Source organism: Pyrgilauda ruficollis, unplaced genomic scaffold, assembly GCF_017590135.1.
Source record: "Pyrgilauda ruficollis isolate IOZ18807 unplaced genomic scaffold, ASM1759013v1 scaffold9, whole genome shotgun sequence".
Lineage (NCBI taxonomy): Eukaryota > Metazoa > Chordata > Aves > Passeriformes > Passeridae > Pyrgilauda > Pyrgilauda ruficollis.
In genome coordinates this window covers 9,487,174-9,502,078 of record NW_024531043.1, presented here as the reverse complement: position 1 = coordinate 9,502,078, position 14,905 = coordinate 9,487,174, and the positions used below count along the sequence as shown (strand labels likewise).

The 14,905-nt window shown below is 59.1% G+C and overlaps 3 protein-coding genes across 4 annotated transcripts in view; 1 reads left to right on the top strand and 2 right to left on the bottom strand.

Moving 5' to 3' along the window:
• Nucleotides 1-307: 307 nt before the first annotated feature.
• CUNH12orf76 (chromosome unknown C12orf76 homolog) lies at nt 308-2,274 on the bottom strand. Its single transcript, XM_041488863.1, has 2 exons — nt 2,120-2,274; nt 308-2,014 (listed from the first exon to the last, which is right to left on the bottom strand). The coding sequence occupies exons 1-2, from the start codon at nt 2,217-2,219 to the stop codon at nt 1,929-1,931; spliced, it is 186 nt and encodes a 61-aa protein (XP_041344797.1). The 5' UTR covers nt 2,220-2,274; the 3' UTR covers nt 308-1,928.
• A 954-nt stretch (nt 2,275-3,228) lies between these two features.
• Nucleotides 3,229-14,813, bottom strand: LOC121365165 (sodium-dependent serotonin transporter-like). The gene is made up of 14 exons (XM_041489148.1): nt 14,518-14,813; nt 9,962-10,068; nt 8,185-8,319; nt 7,872-8,091; nt 7,607-7,745; nt 7,278-7,412; nt 6,655-6,758; nt 6,043-6,170; nt 5,850-5,962; nt 5,506-5,637; nt 5,316-5,415; nt 5,005-5,105; nt 3,515-3,682; nt 3,229-3,309 (listed from the first exon to the last, which is right to left on the bottom strand). The coding sequence occupies exons 1-14, from the start codon at nt 14,811-14,813 to the stop codon at nt 3,229-3,231; spliced, it is 1,959 nt and encodes a 652-aa protein (XP_041345082.1).
• SGSM1 (small G protein signaling modulator 1) overlaps nt 14,812-14,905 on the top strand; it is a 31,776-nt gene continuing 31,682 nt past the window's right edge. For both annotated transcript variants that reach the window (XM_041488621.1, XM_041488620.1), the window contains exon 1: nt 14,812-14,830. In XM_041488621.1, the coding sequence (XP_041344555.1) occupies nt 14,812-14,830 (19 nt within the window). The remainder of the gene's footprint in view (nt 14,831-14,905) is intronic.

The following is a 14,905-nucleotide window of genomic DNA, read 5'->3' as shown; positions in this document are numbered from 1 at the left end:
CAGCAATTCATGATTTTGTTTATTTGGAAACCCTTCTTACATTGCTTTGGCTGAGTTTTGATTCATAGCTGAGCTGCTGGAAACTGCACAACCATTGTAGGATGTGCTTCTATCGTGCTGTTAAATGGCTCCTTGCTGACAAACATCCATGGAAACATTCCCCCAGCACTGCCATCCTTTCCCTGCCATCCCACTAAAAACAAGGTAGGAGCCATGAGGGGACCAGAGGTGGGAATCAGGACAGCCTCGCCCCTTTCCAGCCCAGTTAATAACAAACAGCACAGCCATGAATAAATAAGAGCCTGGATTGTTTACTGAGCGTTTTATTTGTACAAAGAGGCATAGCAGGGAGTGAGGAATGAGAGCAAACAGGAATTCTGCTCCTGGGAATGCAGAGCTGAGGCTGGGAGCTTCACCATCCACCCCCACGAGCAGCACAGGCTGCAGGCCAGGCTTCACAGCGATGAAGGACCAGGAAAAATCAGGAGCACAGGAATCAGTGAGCAAAAGGAGGAGCAGAAAGCAATAGAAAGAAGAGTGCTGCCTTGCTGCCTCACTCTTGGATTAACAACTCCATCTGCTCGAGGCCAGGCTCACTCTGTCATTTCTCAAAACAAAGAAAATCCCTGTTCAATGCCAGCACTCTGTGTCCTTGAAACAGAACAGAAAACACCTCAGATGCAGCACGAGGGCTTGAGAACAGGTCAACAACAATTGTTCTGGAAGTTACGTTTTAAAATTCTAAATAAATTACTAAGCAAAACACCCCTATGTTAAATATTAAAATAATAATTAGTAAAATCCAGTTACTACTTGTAGCAGTGCAAAACAAAATAGCAGCTTTTGTATGGAAGTGGGATTCAGTGTAAACACTTGTTACTGAAACTGTATCAAATGGGTCTGGCTGGAGCTCAAACTCTTCCAGCGCATCTGCCTGGCTTGCAGACCTTTGGAGGCTCCTGTTTCCAGGAGCACAGTGCCCAGCACATGCTGGAATCCCTCACCTGCACCCCAGTTCCCAACAGGCTCAGCAGGGCTGGTTTGATGGGAAGTTATTTGGGGCTTTTTAGCCAGGAGTTAAAGCAAATAACGTTGGGAATGAGAAGCCTGGCTTGGGAAAACTACACCAGGATCAGCTCATGCATCATGTTCTGCTCAGAGGCTGGAATGGACCAGCCCCTCCACCCACTGCTGGCTGGGTCACTGAGCTTTTACCTTTGGAATATTTTTGAATGGGACCTTAAAGCTCATCCTGTTCTACCCCCTGCCCTGACAGGGACACCCCCCAACCACCCCAGGTGCTCCAAGCCCCGTCCAACCCCCAGGACTCAGCATTCACACAAGGACCTGAATTAATCAGAAAGCAAAACGCAGACGTGGCGTGACTGAGCACGTGGAGCTGCTCCTCGGACAATGTCCCCAGTCTCGCTCTGTTCTTGTGCCTGCACGCCCCGGGGATGCTCTGGAGCACACGGGGTGGGATCAGCCTCGCCAAAACGCTGCGATTTGGGAGGCGTTGCTCAGCCCCTGCTCCGAGCCCGGCGGGTTTGCTGCGGACACGCCCCAGGAGCTCCAGGAGCGTCAAACTGAGGGAGAGGATGATTTCCAGCACCCGGCCAGACCACCGCTGGAAGCCACATCACGATGGAGCCGCGTGATACGGCAGAGATGGGTGAAAAGCCACGCTCGCATCCTCAGGGCACCCCCAGCAGCTGACGGGAGCGGAGGGGAGAACCGGGCGGCACCGGAGCGGTGGCGGCACGGTGGGTAGCGGAGGGGAGAACCTGCTGGGTCCGGAGCGGTGCCGGCGCGGTCGGTACCAGGCGGGAGAACCGGCAGGACTGAAGCGGTGCTGGGATGGTGGATGCCAGGTGGGAGAACCGCGTGGGATGCAGCATTCTCTCGATGCCCCGGCGGCTCCCGCTCCGCTACCGCCGCCGGACGGGCCGGTAGACACAGATGGCCATGAGGATGATGGTGAGCAGGAGAGCGCTGAGGATGCTGCCCAGCAGCACTGCGGCGGGAAGAGAAAGAACATTAATTAAACGCTCCCTGAGCAACTCCCGAGCCCCCCGGCCGGGTCGTGGCGGGGCTGTCCCCGGTGCCCCCCGCTCCTCACCCAGGTTCTGGTGCTGCAGCACAGCGTAGGGCCGGCTGCGCTCCGCCGGGCCCGGGGACAGCGGGGACAGCGCCCAGCCCCGCGCCGCCGCCAGCCCCATCGCGCCGCGACAGCCGCGGACCGCGCCGGGCCCCGGGCTTTGTGCGCCGGACCGGCCCCGGCCCTGCCCCTTCCTGCCGCCCGCCCCGCCCCGGGACCGGCCTTCCGGGGGAGCGGGGCCGCGGAGCGGCACCGGGAGCGGCTTCGCCCCGCTCCCGCCCGGGGCAGACCCGCGCGTCCACCCCGCGCCTCCCTGCACCCCCATGGGCATCCTCTGCCCCCCAGCCCCTGTGTCTCCCAAAGCCCCGTGTGTCCCCCCCCCAAAGCCCCGTGTGTCCCCCCAAGCCCCCGCTGTCACGGATGTGGGTTTTTCCGGTGTTTTACGGGCCCCAAACACCCAGGAACGGCGATGCTGCTCTGGGAGCGGCGGGACTGGGAAGCCGCGGCAGGTGGCTGATTGACACCGGCTCAGCCCGACCCAGGGTTTCGTTTTTAAATGAGCTATTTAGGTCTTTTCCCTCTTCAAATGCCTGCTCTCTGAGGCAGAGGCACCGACCTGTCCGGCTCCAGCAGCACCTGGGACCCACCCCCGGGCTCGGGCGATTCCTCCGCCGGGTTTGGGATCTTTGTAGCAGGACAAGGTGTGTCTGGACAGCGACATCTCACCTGTCCCCCAGCCCAGCACGGCGCTCCATGAACACAGCACTGCGAGCTGCGGCTCCTCTCCCTCCCCTCATCTCCGAGCATCAGCATCTTTATTTTCCAAACACTCACGGCACAGCTACAGACATGCACGGGGGAACCTCCGAGCGAGGCAATTCCTCCGTCTGCTCCGGGAGTTGGGGTTCTCCTCCAACCCCGGGCGCTTGGCCCCTTGGCTGCCAGCCGGTCCCGTTCTCCCTGCCGCGGTTTTCCTGCCAGCAGCGAGAACGGGCTCTGCTCCGCCAGGACGTGCCGGGGATGCTCACGGCGATGCCGGGTGCGCTCCGCGGTGAGGATGGCAGCTGTCCCTTCGCTGTGCCAAGGAGGCAGCCCGAGCAGCCTCCGTGTCCCCCGGCCGTGCCACCGCGCTACAGGATGGGGGCCATGCCCAGCCCCTCTGCCTGGGGGGCTCGCATCAGCTTCTCGGGCCGAATGCAGACGGCGAGGCGCTGATTGAGAGACAAAACACCCCGCGGTTCCTTCCTGGCCTGCCCTTCCCAGGGCGGCTCTCCCGGTGGGATTTAATTGCCGCTCGGACAAAGATGCTGAGGATGCATCAAGCTGCCCGGCTCCCCAGCCTCGGGTGACCCCAGTGGGGTCCCTGCCCACCCCAGCCCACCCAGGAGCCGTGGGATTGTCAGTCCTGCTCCTGACCTGCTTGAGGGACCCCGGTGTCCAGACGAGCTTGTACACCATGTAGAGGGGGATGCAGATGAAGGACGATGCCCCGATGAGGAATCCCAGGGAGATGCTCCACTCGGGGTACTGGTACTCAAAGAGGGTCAGGGGTGGCTGGTCCAGGAGGGAGCTGATGACAATGAACTGTAACGAGCAGAGCCACAGCGGCCTCAAGTCCTGTGAGCAGTTTGGGCTCCTCACACCAAGACAGACATGGAGGGGCTGGAGCAGGTCCAGAGAATGGAACAGAGCTGGGAAAGGGGCTGGAGCACCAGGAGCAGCTGAGGGAGCTGGGGAAGGGGCTCAGCCTGGAGAAAAGGGGGCTCAGGGAGGATTTTTTATCTCCCCACAACTCCCAGATGGAGGGTGGGCTCTGCTTTCAGGGAACAGATAGAACCAGAGGAAATGGCCTCAAGTTGTGCCAGGTTATGTTGGACATCAGGGAAAATTTCCTCACCAAAAGGGTTCTCCAGCCCTGGCACAGCTGCCCAGGGTGGAGTCCCTATCCCTGGAGGGCTTTTACAGACTGTGGATGTGGGCCTTGGGGACATGGGTTAGTGGTGGCCTTGGCAGTGCTGGGTAATGCTTGAACTCTTTGATCTTTGAGGGCTTTTCCAACCTAAATAGTTCCCTGATCTCCCCAGTTCACCCCACAGGTTATCAGGGTACAGGGATAGAACAAGATCATCTTTAAGGTCCAACCCAAACCATTCTGCAATTCCATGATTCTATGAGCACCCTCCACGTCCTGCTGCTCCCCCTGTCATCCCAAATCCCAGCCAGTATGGACATCACAGGGACATCTCCCAGGCTGCCACCCCTGGCTGGGTGAGGGCTGGGGGGCTCTGTCTAACAAGCCCCTGAGCCAGTGGCCTGCAAGGGCTGCTCAGCCCCGTGCTGAAACAAAACCATTTGCTGTGTGCTTTGATGATAATACTCCTCTCTTAATAACCAGGGCAAAGTGCTTAGAGCCATAATTAATCCTCACAAGGCCTCTTCTCCTGCAGATCCAGTGAGATTAGACCCCTCTGCCGACGGCAGCCTTTGAAGTGCCGTGGGAGCTGGCATTTCAAAGGGACAGATCCAGCCCAGCACAGGGAGATGGACTCGTGGCCAGCCCTGCCAGGGGTGCTGCGTGCTGGGAGGATGAGGCTAAGCTGAGCTTGCACCTGGGTGAGCACCCAGCTTTGCCCAGGAGCTGTGGAAAAGGCTGGAATGTGAACTTCCAGCTCTCTTTCTCGGGGAGGTCCTGGGGATGTGGGCACTGTGGCAGTGCCCCTGGCTGGAGCAGCTGGCGTGAGGTCCCTCAGCCCTGTCTGCTCTCCTGGCAGCTTGGTCACCTCGTGTGGGTGAGAGGGGAGTTATCCATGGCACGGGGAGCTGGGCAGCAGAGGGGAGTGACTGTCCTGTGGGGTGTCCAGAGGGACAGGAATGACCTTGTCCATAATTTGGCCATGGATACTCACCGCCAGCAAGGCTGGGCTGATGGCAACCCAGCACAGCTTCCAGAAGAGCCCTGGGCTGAAGCCCAGCATGGCTTTGACATCGTGGGAGAACCTCTGGATCCCTGCCAGAGGAGAGAGCCCTCTCAGCCCCGGGATCCCACTGGGGATGTGCGGTCAGGGGTATCCACACGGACACAATGCCCTCTGTTCCCATCCCAGCCTGGCCAGGAGCCACACACGGGATCCAGTGCCAGGCATTTACTCACCTGTGCAGGGTCACACACCTGTGTAGGTGTCCATGGAGTGTTTTCCACACAGAGGCAGTTTCTTACCGTAAAACCAGGAGACAGCGATGGTTTCCAGCAGCACCACTGCCAGGATGGAGCAGCCAGCACCGAACTCCTCCAGCAGCTTCACCACGTAGGCTCCCCCCTGGAGCAGCAGGAGGAAGAGGAGGCTGCAGACCCCGTGGGGTGAAGGAGGGCGTGTGGGGCAGGGCAGGGTGGTGCCAGTGGAACTCACGTAGGTGAGGGTGCTGAGGGAGCCCAGGAAGCAGACTGTGATGAGGCCGAGGACGAAGAGCTCCCGTCGCCCTGCCAGGACCTGGGGGTACTCGTCCATCACGGCCGTGATCACGGCCTCCAAGCCTCCAAACTGCCAAGGAAATGCTGATGTGGGGTGGGGAAATGGGATGTGGGGACAGCCCTGCTCTCCAAGAAAATCTACATGGCAGAGGGGGGATGTCCCATCCCATCCCATCCCATCCCATCCCATCCCAAGGCCATAACTCCCTTTGTCACTCCACTATCAGCCATGGGACATGGCCACCCCCGTGGTGGGGACACAGCTGGGCTGTCCCCTCCTACCGTGCTGTCCAGTCCCAGGGTGATCATCATCAGGAAGAAAATGATGGCGAAGAAGGTGGATCCCACCATGTTGGCAATTGCTTCAGGGTAGGTGATGAAGAGCAGGCTGGGCCCTAGGAGGGGACACTGGCTTGCTTGGCTGTTCCCTGGCGCAGCCCTGGGGGTGGGAAGAGGCTGCTGGAGGGAGGAGAACCTTTATCTCTGGCGACATCCTCCACCTCCACGTCCCTCATCTCGGCCATGTAGCCCAGCACGGTGAAGATGACGAAGCCTGAGAGGAAGCTGGTGAGGCAGTTCACAGCACTGGTGACCAGCGCATCCCTGGAAGGCAGAAAAGAGGCGGAGACCCCTCTCCAGGTCAGCCCTCACCCCGCTCCAGCTGCCCTGGCCTTCCCCCACTCCCCTTCCCTCTCCTGGCCTGTGACACCAAAACCATCAGTGAAATGGGGAAAGCTGCCCAGCCTGCAGCCACGGGGACCAGGAGCTGTTGGGATGTGGCAGTGGGGACCAGGAGACATTGGGATGTGGCAGTGGGGACCAGGAAACATTGGGATGTGACAGTGGGGACCAGGAGCTGTTGGGATGTGACAGTGGGAACCAGGAGCTTTTGGGATGTGGCAATGGGGACCAGGAGCTTTTGGGATGTGGCAGTGGGGACCAGGAGCTGTTTGGATGTGGCAGTGGGAACCAGGAGCTGTTTGGATGTGGCAATGGGGACCAGGAGCTGTTTGGATGTGGCAGTGGGGACAAGGAGCTGCCAGAACGTGCCTCCCCTGCAGCTGTGCCCACTGGGATGGACCCTCACCGGTAGCAGTTGTTGTGGAAATGGTTGTAACTGGCCAGAGCAAGGATTACTCCAAATCCAGGGCCCAAGGAGAAGAAAATCTGTGCAGCAGCATCCACCCAAACCTGGAGGGAGACACAACAGGAGAATGGGCAGGGCAGGAGGTTCTTGGGGCTGGCATGGAGCTGGGAGGTGCCCCCCAGTACCAATGGGATGGATGGATGGAGGGATGGATGGAGGGATGGATGGGAGCCCTGAGCCTGCCGTGCCCACTCCTGCTGGCACATTCAGTGCTGGCAGCACGGCCCTCATTACCTTTAATGAGAATTCTCAAGTGCTGCCTGGTAATTACCCACAGGAAGCCCATTGTCAGCCCAGGGGGGAGCACAGCACAAACAAAACCGGCCAGAATGAGATGGGTGATTCAATTACGGATTTACATTTCCAAGAGCCTGTCCAGGGCACCTTGTTTCTGTGGGAACAAGGGCCCCATTGCCCTGTGCTGGGGCCAGACCCGTGGGCAGGGTTGGGTGGGTGTCCTAGGCAGGATTCTGGGTGCTGCCATGCCCAGTGGGTGGGTGGGTGTGCTCTGGAGGGCTCTGGGTGCTGCCATGCCCCGGGCAGGGGGTCCCACCCGCACTCACCGCCGTGCTCAGGAGCTTGCCCCAGTCTGGGCGCAGGTAGAAGACAACCCCTCTCCAGGCTCCAGGCAGGGTGGCCCCTCGGATGAGCAGGATGAGCAGGACGACGTAGGGCAGCGTGGCTGTCACCCACACCACCTGGGGGGAGGCAGCTGTCACCCCGTGTCACCACAGAGCACCCAAACCCCGTGCTGGGCTCGCTGGGGGTGGCCTCAGGGGCAGGGGATGAGGAGGAGGTGACATTCCCTCTTCCACAGTCAGATGGGTGGCAAGATCCTAGAGGTGAGGGGTCCCCTCCTGCCCTGGCAGGGCAGTGCTGGAGCCCTCCTCACCTTCCCAGAGGTTTTCACCCCTTTCCACAGGCTGAAGTAGACGATGGTGAAGATGAGGAAGAGGCAGAGGAGCAGCTGCCAGCGGATCCCCCCGATGTCATACAGACCCCCGGATTTCTGGATCTCCAGGACCTTCCTCCTGCAGGCAGGGATCCCCACGGCTGGGAGCAGGCTCAGCCCCTGGCAGGCAGTCCCTGAGCTCCTCAGGAGCATCCCCACCCCAGAGCCCCCTCGGGGACGTGCCCAGCTCACACCATCCACTTACGTGTAAAACTCCTCGGCGGGGGACCTGGAGAGGTTGCTCCAGGTCACGTTGCTCTTCCCGAAGTAGTTGGTGCAGTCGGGAGTGTTCCAGGGGTTGTCACAGCTCGCCCAGGGCAGCGTGCCCGAGAAGGACGAGTAGAAGTAGTAGAGAGCCCAGGCAATGATGGTGTTGTAGTAGAAGGAGACGTAGAGGCCGATGATGCAGATGGCAAAGCCGATGCCTGGGAAAAGCAGGATTTGGCTCAGCCCTGGGACTGAGGGGCTCTGGGGACCTGCTGGGGGCCACGGTGTCACCCCAGCTGGGGGTGTCTCACCTTTAAAGATGGGGCAGATGCGCTTCCAGATGGGGATGGCACCTGTCCTGTGGAACTGCCCCAGGGCCAGCTCCATGTAGAAGAGGGGCACCCCCCCAAAAACAGCCATCAGCGTGTAGGGGATGAGGAAGGCTCCTGCAGGGTGGGGAGCAGAGCAGGGTGAGCACCAGGCTGCCAGGGGACCGTGGCACTGTCACCTCCCTCCCTCCTGGCACTGCCTCAGCAGGTTTGGATGTGTTTGTGAGAAGCTTTGGAAATTATCTGGTCAGAGGAGCTCAGAGATGTGAGACCCTGCTTGGTGTTGCAGCTTCCTGGGCTCCCAGGACAGGTCCCAGCCCTTGCTGGGGAAGCCAGGATGGAACAAAGAACCACACAAACCATTGGAGAGGGGACAGGGGAGGGGACACCCAGCACCCCTCAGGTCTGGAAGAGTTTTGGAGGAAAATCTGACTGAATATGCACAGCCACCCCAAGACACATAATTAGCGCTGTAATCTGCATTATTCATGACATCCTCATTTTTACTGGGGCTACACTTGTACCCCATGGAGCTTTTGGAAGTGGAACTGCTCTCTGAGTTCTGCTGGGATCAGTTAATTTAACCCCCCCAGCTCCTCCCTCTGACAGATGTGAGTGTGATGCACCCCAACATTCCCAGTATCCCCAAAACCCCCAGCACCTCCAGCTTCCCAAATATCCCCAGCACCCTCCTGCAGCCCCCCTGTCTGCCTGGCAGGACTGGCCCAACAGGACCAAGCGTTTTCAGTGTTTTCCTTCCAGGCAGAGCCTGAATTGTGGGTGAGTCCAGTGCTGCCCATCCCAGTGTTCCCTCTCCACGGGGCTGTGCTCCCCCAGAGCTGCTCCCTGAACTCCTCATCCTCCTGTGTGTGGGGCAGGTGGAATCCTCCCACCCGAACCACAGGCACGCAGAGGGGCTCAGCTCTGCTCCCAATCCCACAGGAGCGACTTGCAAATAACTCTGTTTCAACGTGGGCACCTGGGATCCACAGTTTTGCCTTGAGTATGGAACTAATTATCTCTTTCTAATTTTCCCAAGCAGTGGAGGATGCTCCCCGAAAGCCAACTTTGGCAATTAAATCTGCTGCGCTTTCCCAAACAGCACAAAATTCTCATCCCTCCTTTTTCATTTCCATGTGAGGGGGGTTTCTATCCTGCTCCATTCTGAGCAATTTATTTAGCTGTCATTTACTGAAGGTTTTTCCCTTTGTGGTGTTTCTCTTCCCACTGATCCCTCAAAGCCAGGGCTGCTTGTGAGGTGCAGCACTGCCAGCCAGGATCCACAGCAGGAGGGTGGGATGCTCATGAGGATGATTTTAAACCAGGAGACATCCCAAAGAGCAGCTGCCCAGAGTCCCAAAATCATCAAGTGTGTGAGCCTCCCAGCCCAAATTTATGGGTCTTTATCCTTTTTTGCAGTTTGGGCCATGCTAATTTTCCCTTTCTGATCCTAGAGCTGCTAACGCACCTCTAACCCCGCTGGGAAAGGAAGGAAAGACCAGAAAAGGAGGAAAGGACCCCAGGGAAGGAGGATGGAGGGAGTGGAGGAGGATTTTGAATGAAGAAAGACACAAGCAGAAAAGAGACAGATGTCGGGAGAAGTTGGGTCGGTCTTTAAACCGCCCTGTCTGAAGTGGAGCCGCTGGAAACAAAGAAGGAGAAGAAACAGTGAATTCTTCAGGGTGGGAAAGATGGAAAACGAGCAAAAAGGCATCATTTCTCCAAAAGAAGACTTAAATAAGCCCAGTGGTGTCCTTACCCCCTCCATTCTGGTAGCAGATGTAAGGGAACCGCCAGACGTTGCCCAGATCGACGGCGAATCCGATGACGGAGAGGAGGAAATCCATTTTTTTGCTCCACTTGTCCCTGGGGTGGGTGTGGGGGTTTGGGGGTGCAGGGCTGGCAGGGGGACCCAGGCAGGGCTGCTCTGCCATCCTGCCACCCCGGCAAATCCTGCAGGATTCAGGCTGAGTAACTTGGGAAGGATTTCTGTGTTGCTGATGACAGATCCGAGGAGGGGAGGGTCAGGCTGACAGCGCTTCCCCACCTCCCGCTGGAAACCCACGGCACGGAGAGCAGCCGGCAGGGAAACAGAGCCGTGCTCTGATCAAAGGCAGCCGGGGAGGGCAGCCCCCGAGCCTGGGGACCAGCCTGACCCTGCAGGGACTGGCATCACCTCACAGGGACCAGCCTGACCCTGCAGGGACCGGCATCACCTCACGGGGACCGGCATTATCCCACAGGGACCAGCCTGACCCTGCAGGGACCAGCATTATCCCACAGGGACCAGCCTGACCCTGCAGGGACCAGCCTGGCCCTGCAGGGACTGGCATCATCCCACAGGGACCTGCATTATCCCACAGGGACCAGCCTGACCCTGCAGAGAGCGGCATTATCCCCCAGGGACCAGCCTGACCTTGCAGGGGCCAGCATCACCTCATGGGGACCAGCCTGACCCTGCAGTGACGAGCATTATCCCACAGGGACCAGCATCATCCCCCAGGGACCCTGCAGGGACCGGCATCACCTCATGGGGACCAGCCTCACCTTGTGTGAATAAACATCACCCTGTGGATCCCACCCAGGGGAGGGGATTCCAGCTCAGTTTTTGGGGCTGAGGTGGTAAAATGGGACTGTGTTTCCTCCTTCCTCCTGACAAATCCTCATTTCTCTCTCCATGGTGTGTTTTGCTAAGGAGGTGACATTGATGCTCGCAGGGGAAAATCGGGAATCATGGAGTGGTTTGGGAGGGAAGGGACCTTTAAAGGTCATCTCATCCATCTGGACTCGACAGGTCTCTCTGGGCTGTGAATTGCTGGGAAAAAGCCACATGAAAATGAAATAACTTTCACAGCTGAGCTGTGACCAGGAGGGGATGGCAGCGTCCCCAAAGCCACCGCTCTGCCCTGCGACAGTTTCACAGCGAAATTCATTGCAGTGAAATGTGTCTGTGCAGGGCTTGCACAGACCTGAGGTCACCGGGTTCTCCCGGGGCTCTGGGGGCCTCCAGCCCTGGCTTTCACAGCCTTTCCCGTCTTTAATTAAAAGAAGCTACAGGAGAGACGGAGCCGGAGCTGCGGCTCCAGGGCCATGGTGAGCGGGTTGCTGTGACGACGTGACGCAGCTGCTGGGCCCGGGAAGCCTCTGGACACTGTTAATCCCTCAGGCACACACACAGGGACCCGTTAGAAACCTCCAGTTAAAAGCACATTTATATAATTTTATTTCTTTTTTTTGTTTGTTTGTTTGTTTGTTTGTTTGTGTCTGGCCCTGGCTGCTTTGGCTGTCATAGAATGGAATCACAGAATCATGGAATTGTTTAGGTTGGAAAAGCCTAAAAGTGGGTCCAGTCCTGTCAGCCCCTCCACAGGGTGGACTGCACTCCCTCTCCACTGTGGTACTTGAAATTATTCTTGCTTTAAGGTGAAATAATCGTTCTTTGAACACCTCTCCTGCTGTGAAACACAGCAGTTTTCTGCTGGTGGGGTTACGTGGAGCCACGAGGATGTTCCCCCAGTGAAGGGTTGGGTGGCTGGGGGTCAGGGTGGTCCCTGGGCTGGGGGGGAGTGAGGGGAGATTGGGGGGGTCCCGGCACAGCCCCTCCATCAGCCCCTGCTCCTAAACCTGGTGTGGCTCCCCCCAAGCCCAATCCCAGCACTCAGGTGAGGGAGAGTTCATCTGCTGTTTATATGGGGTTTATATGGGATTTGTGCCCCTCCTGGCACTTTGCAGAGCCGTGCATCCCAATCCTTCAGAGCTGGAGTGGAGATGAAAGCCGAGGCTGTGGGGGCTGCCAGAGGGGCTGCCCTTGTCCCGGGTTTTGGGATGAAGTGGAGAAATCCCCTCTGGGGAGCGGGACTTAACCCCCTGACCAAAGACCATCTCGGGGTGTAAACAACAGAACTGAGGCAGCTGGTGCCCTAACAACTGTGAAAAATAATAGGTCATAGAGAACAGATAATAGAGAACAGATCATTGAGAATAGATAACAGAGAATAGGTAAGAGCTATTCTCTGCTGCTGGCCCTTCTTTTCTCCGGGTGGTTTGTATGGAATGGCTCGGTGGGACATGTGGGAGACCCCCCTGTTCCCACATCCTGCCCCTGCTCAGGAGGGCTCAGCAGATGGGCTCAGGCACTGCCAGGGGTCTCAGGGGTCTGCAGGAAGCAGGGACAGCCCCCAGCATCCCTCCACCCCTTTCCCAGTGTGAAGTAGCAGCTGTTCAAACTCTGGCATCTATTTCAAACTAATCTCCTTTCTGTCCTGAAGAGTCTGTCGTTTCCCTCACACCGAGCTATCAAACCACGCTCGGGGGGCAGAGCGGGGCCTGCAGGAGCATCGGTGGCCGGAGCTGTTCCCCGTGCAGGGTTTGCAGCGCAGGGATGCGCACGCTGCTCTCCGGGAGCTCGCTGTGCTCAGGCGCGCACCGGGCACGGCCGATGCTCCAGCCCGGGGCTGAGCCGAGCCGGTTCAGTACCTCCATCCCTGACAGATCCCCCGGGCTGGCTGGGGAACGAGCCGTGAACGCTCCCGGTGCTCCCGTCCCGCGGCTCGCCCGGCAGCGGGGCAGGGCCGCGCTGTCAAACCCATCAGCGCGGAGCTTTGACATCTCCGCCCGCTTTTAGAAACCGCGAGGTGGAAAGAGATGCTGGAGGTGGGAGGAGGGCAGGGGGAGAGGTGTCTTGGGGAGGTCATGGAATGGTTTGGGTTGGAAGGGAGCTTAAAGAGCAGCCAGTGCCACCCCTGCCATGGCAGGGACGCTTCCACTGTCACAGGCTGCTCCAAGCCCCGTCCAACCTGGCTTTGGGCACTGCCAGGATGGAGCAGCCACAGCTTCTCTGGGTACCCTGTGCCAGGGCATCACCACTCACAGGGAGGAATTCCTTCCCAATCTCCTGTTTCTACACCTGAGACGCTGTGGTCAGACAGTCTGTGCACTGCCCCAGCCGCTTACTTCTGCTTTTCCCCTGTTATTTTCCTTATCCAAAGCACAAATCACTTCAGATTGAAAATGCAGAGTTGAAATCCAGCTCCAATCAGATTTAAATTTGAATATCCCTTGCTTTAGAAGTTGTTTCTAAACACCACAATGACTTGATCAGCAGAATGCTTTTATCCCACCTGCTCATCCATGCAGGGAAGTGAATTGTGGTCTTAAAACAGCTATCCTGTTTAAGCCTCAGAGGCAGCAGTGGGAAGTTTAATTTAATTAGCATGATACTCGGAGATGTAACTTAATCACATTAAGAATAGATCAACGTGCTCTCATTTAAGCCCTCCAAGCTCCAGAAAACAGGGGCCAATTGTCTCCCACCTGTCTTTAATCCAGGGAGAGGCAGAATTTTCCAAGGAAAAGGAACCAGCAAGGCTTGGGGGGACCTTGCCCCTGTGCTTTTTTCAGACGATTTTCTCCCAAGGATTCTGGGACCCATCTGGTCCAGCAATCACATTCCCCCGAGTTACATTTGTGCCAAACGGGTATTTAACAAGCAAATCAACAGCGAAAAGCAAACACAGTACACGGAAATACAGGTATGGCCTGGGCTTCCTCCTGGCCCCTGCAAGGTATAGAAGGAACCAAATTCAGATTAATCCCGAGGCCAGAGCTCCTTCCTGTCCCCCTGCCAGCTGGGCAGCGGAGGGAACCACTGGGATGGTGGTCCCTGCTGTCATCAGAGGCACCGAGGAGGAGCAAAGCTCGGAGGCAGAGGATGCAGCCCAGCTCTGGGGGCTGCCGGGGGTGGGAGCGTGTCCCTGTCCCTGCCGTCCGTGCCGGGATGGAGTCCCGGTGCAGCGGGGCCAGGCGGGGCCGTGCCGGTGGCCGCTGGCCCGGCGCCACCACGGTTTGTAGTGATTGGAAACCGGACTGCGGAGGAGCCAGGATGCTGTTTCTATGGAAATGTCCTGGAACAGCAAGCCAGGGAAGAGGAAAACAGAGGAGATGGTAATGGAGCTGCAGGCAGGGCACTCTCCGAGGGGCTGTGATTGAGAGGAGGCGTTGGGGTCTCTGGTCATTGTCACCTTCCCGCTGTGCTGGCGCTGAGCGGAGCGGGCCTGGAAGGCTCACGCCTCAAAGGACGTGGTTGTTTCCCCCCTGCGAGGGACCCCCAGAGCCCTGCCCCGCTGTCCGAGGCCACACACGGCCCCAGCCGTCCCCAGAGCGGGGACACCCCCAGGGCTCTCCCCGCCCGGTGTCACCCAGCCCCGCCACCACCGTCCGCGGGCACCTCGGGGCTGGGCCGGGGGTGCGGGGGCCTGGCTGCGGTAACGGGGGTCAGGGGCTGGTGGCGACACCGGGGGACGGCTGCGACCGCACCATGGGACCGGTCCCGGTTGAGACCCGGGCGAGAGCACCGGCCCGGACCCGGCCGCCCCTCGGGCCGCCGCTGCCGGGGGTGTGGGGGTGTCGGTGCCGGGGGTACGGGGCGAGCTGGGGGTACCGCGGCTGCCGCTGCCGGTGTTACCGGAGCCGGGATAGCGGGGTGCCGGTGCCGGTCGCGGATTGGCGGCGGCGGCGGCCCCTCCCCGGCCGGCGGGGCGGGGGGCGGTGCGGCCGGCGGGCCCGGCCCGGTGCCCGGCAGTCTGCGGGCGCTGCGGAGCGAGCGCGGCCATGGCGGCGGCCCCGGCGGGTACGGGGGGCACCGGGGGTGGCGGGGCAGGGCCGGGCCGGGCCGCACTAACGGGTCTCTTCTGCTCATTTCTCC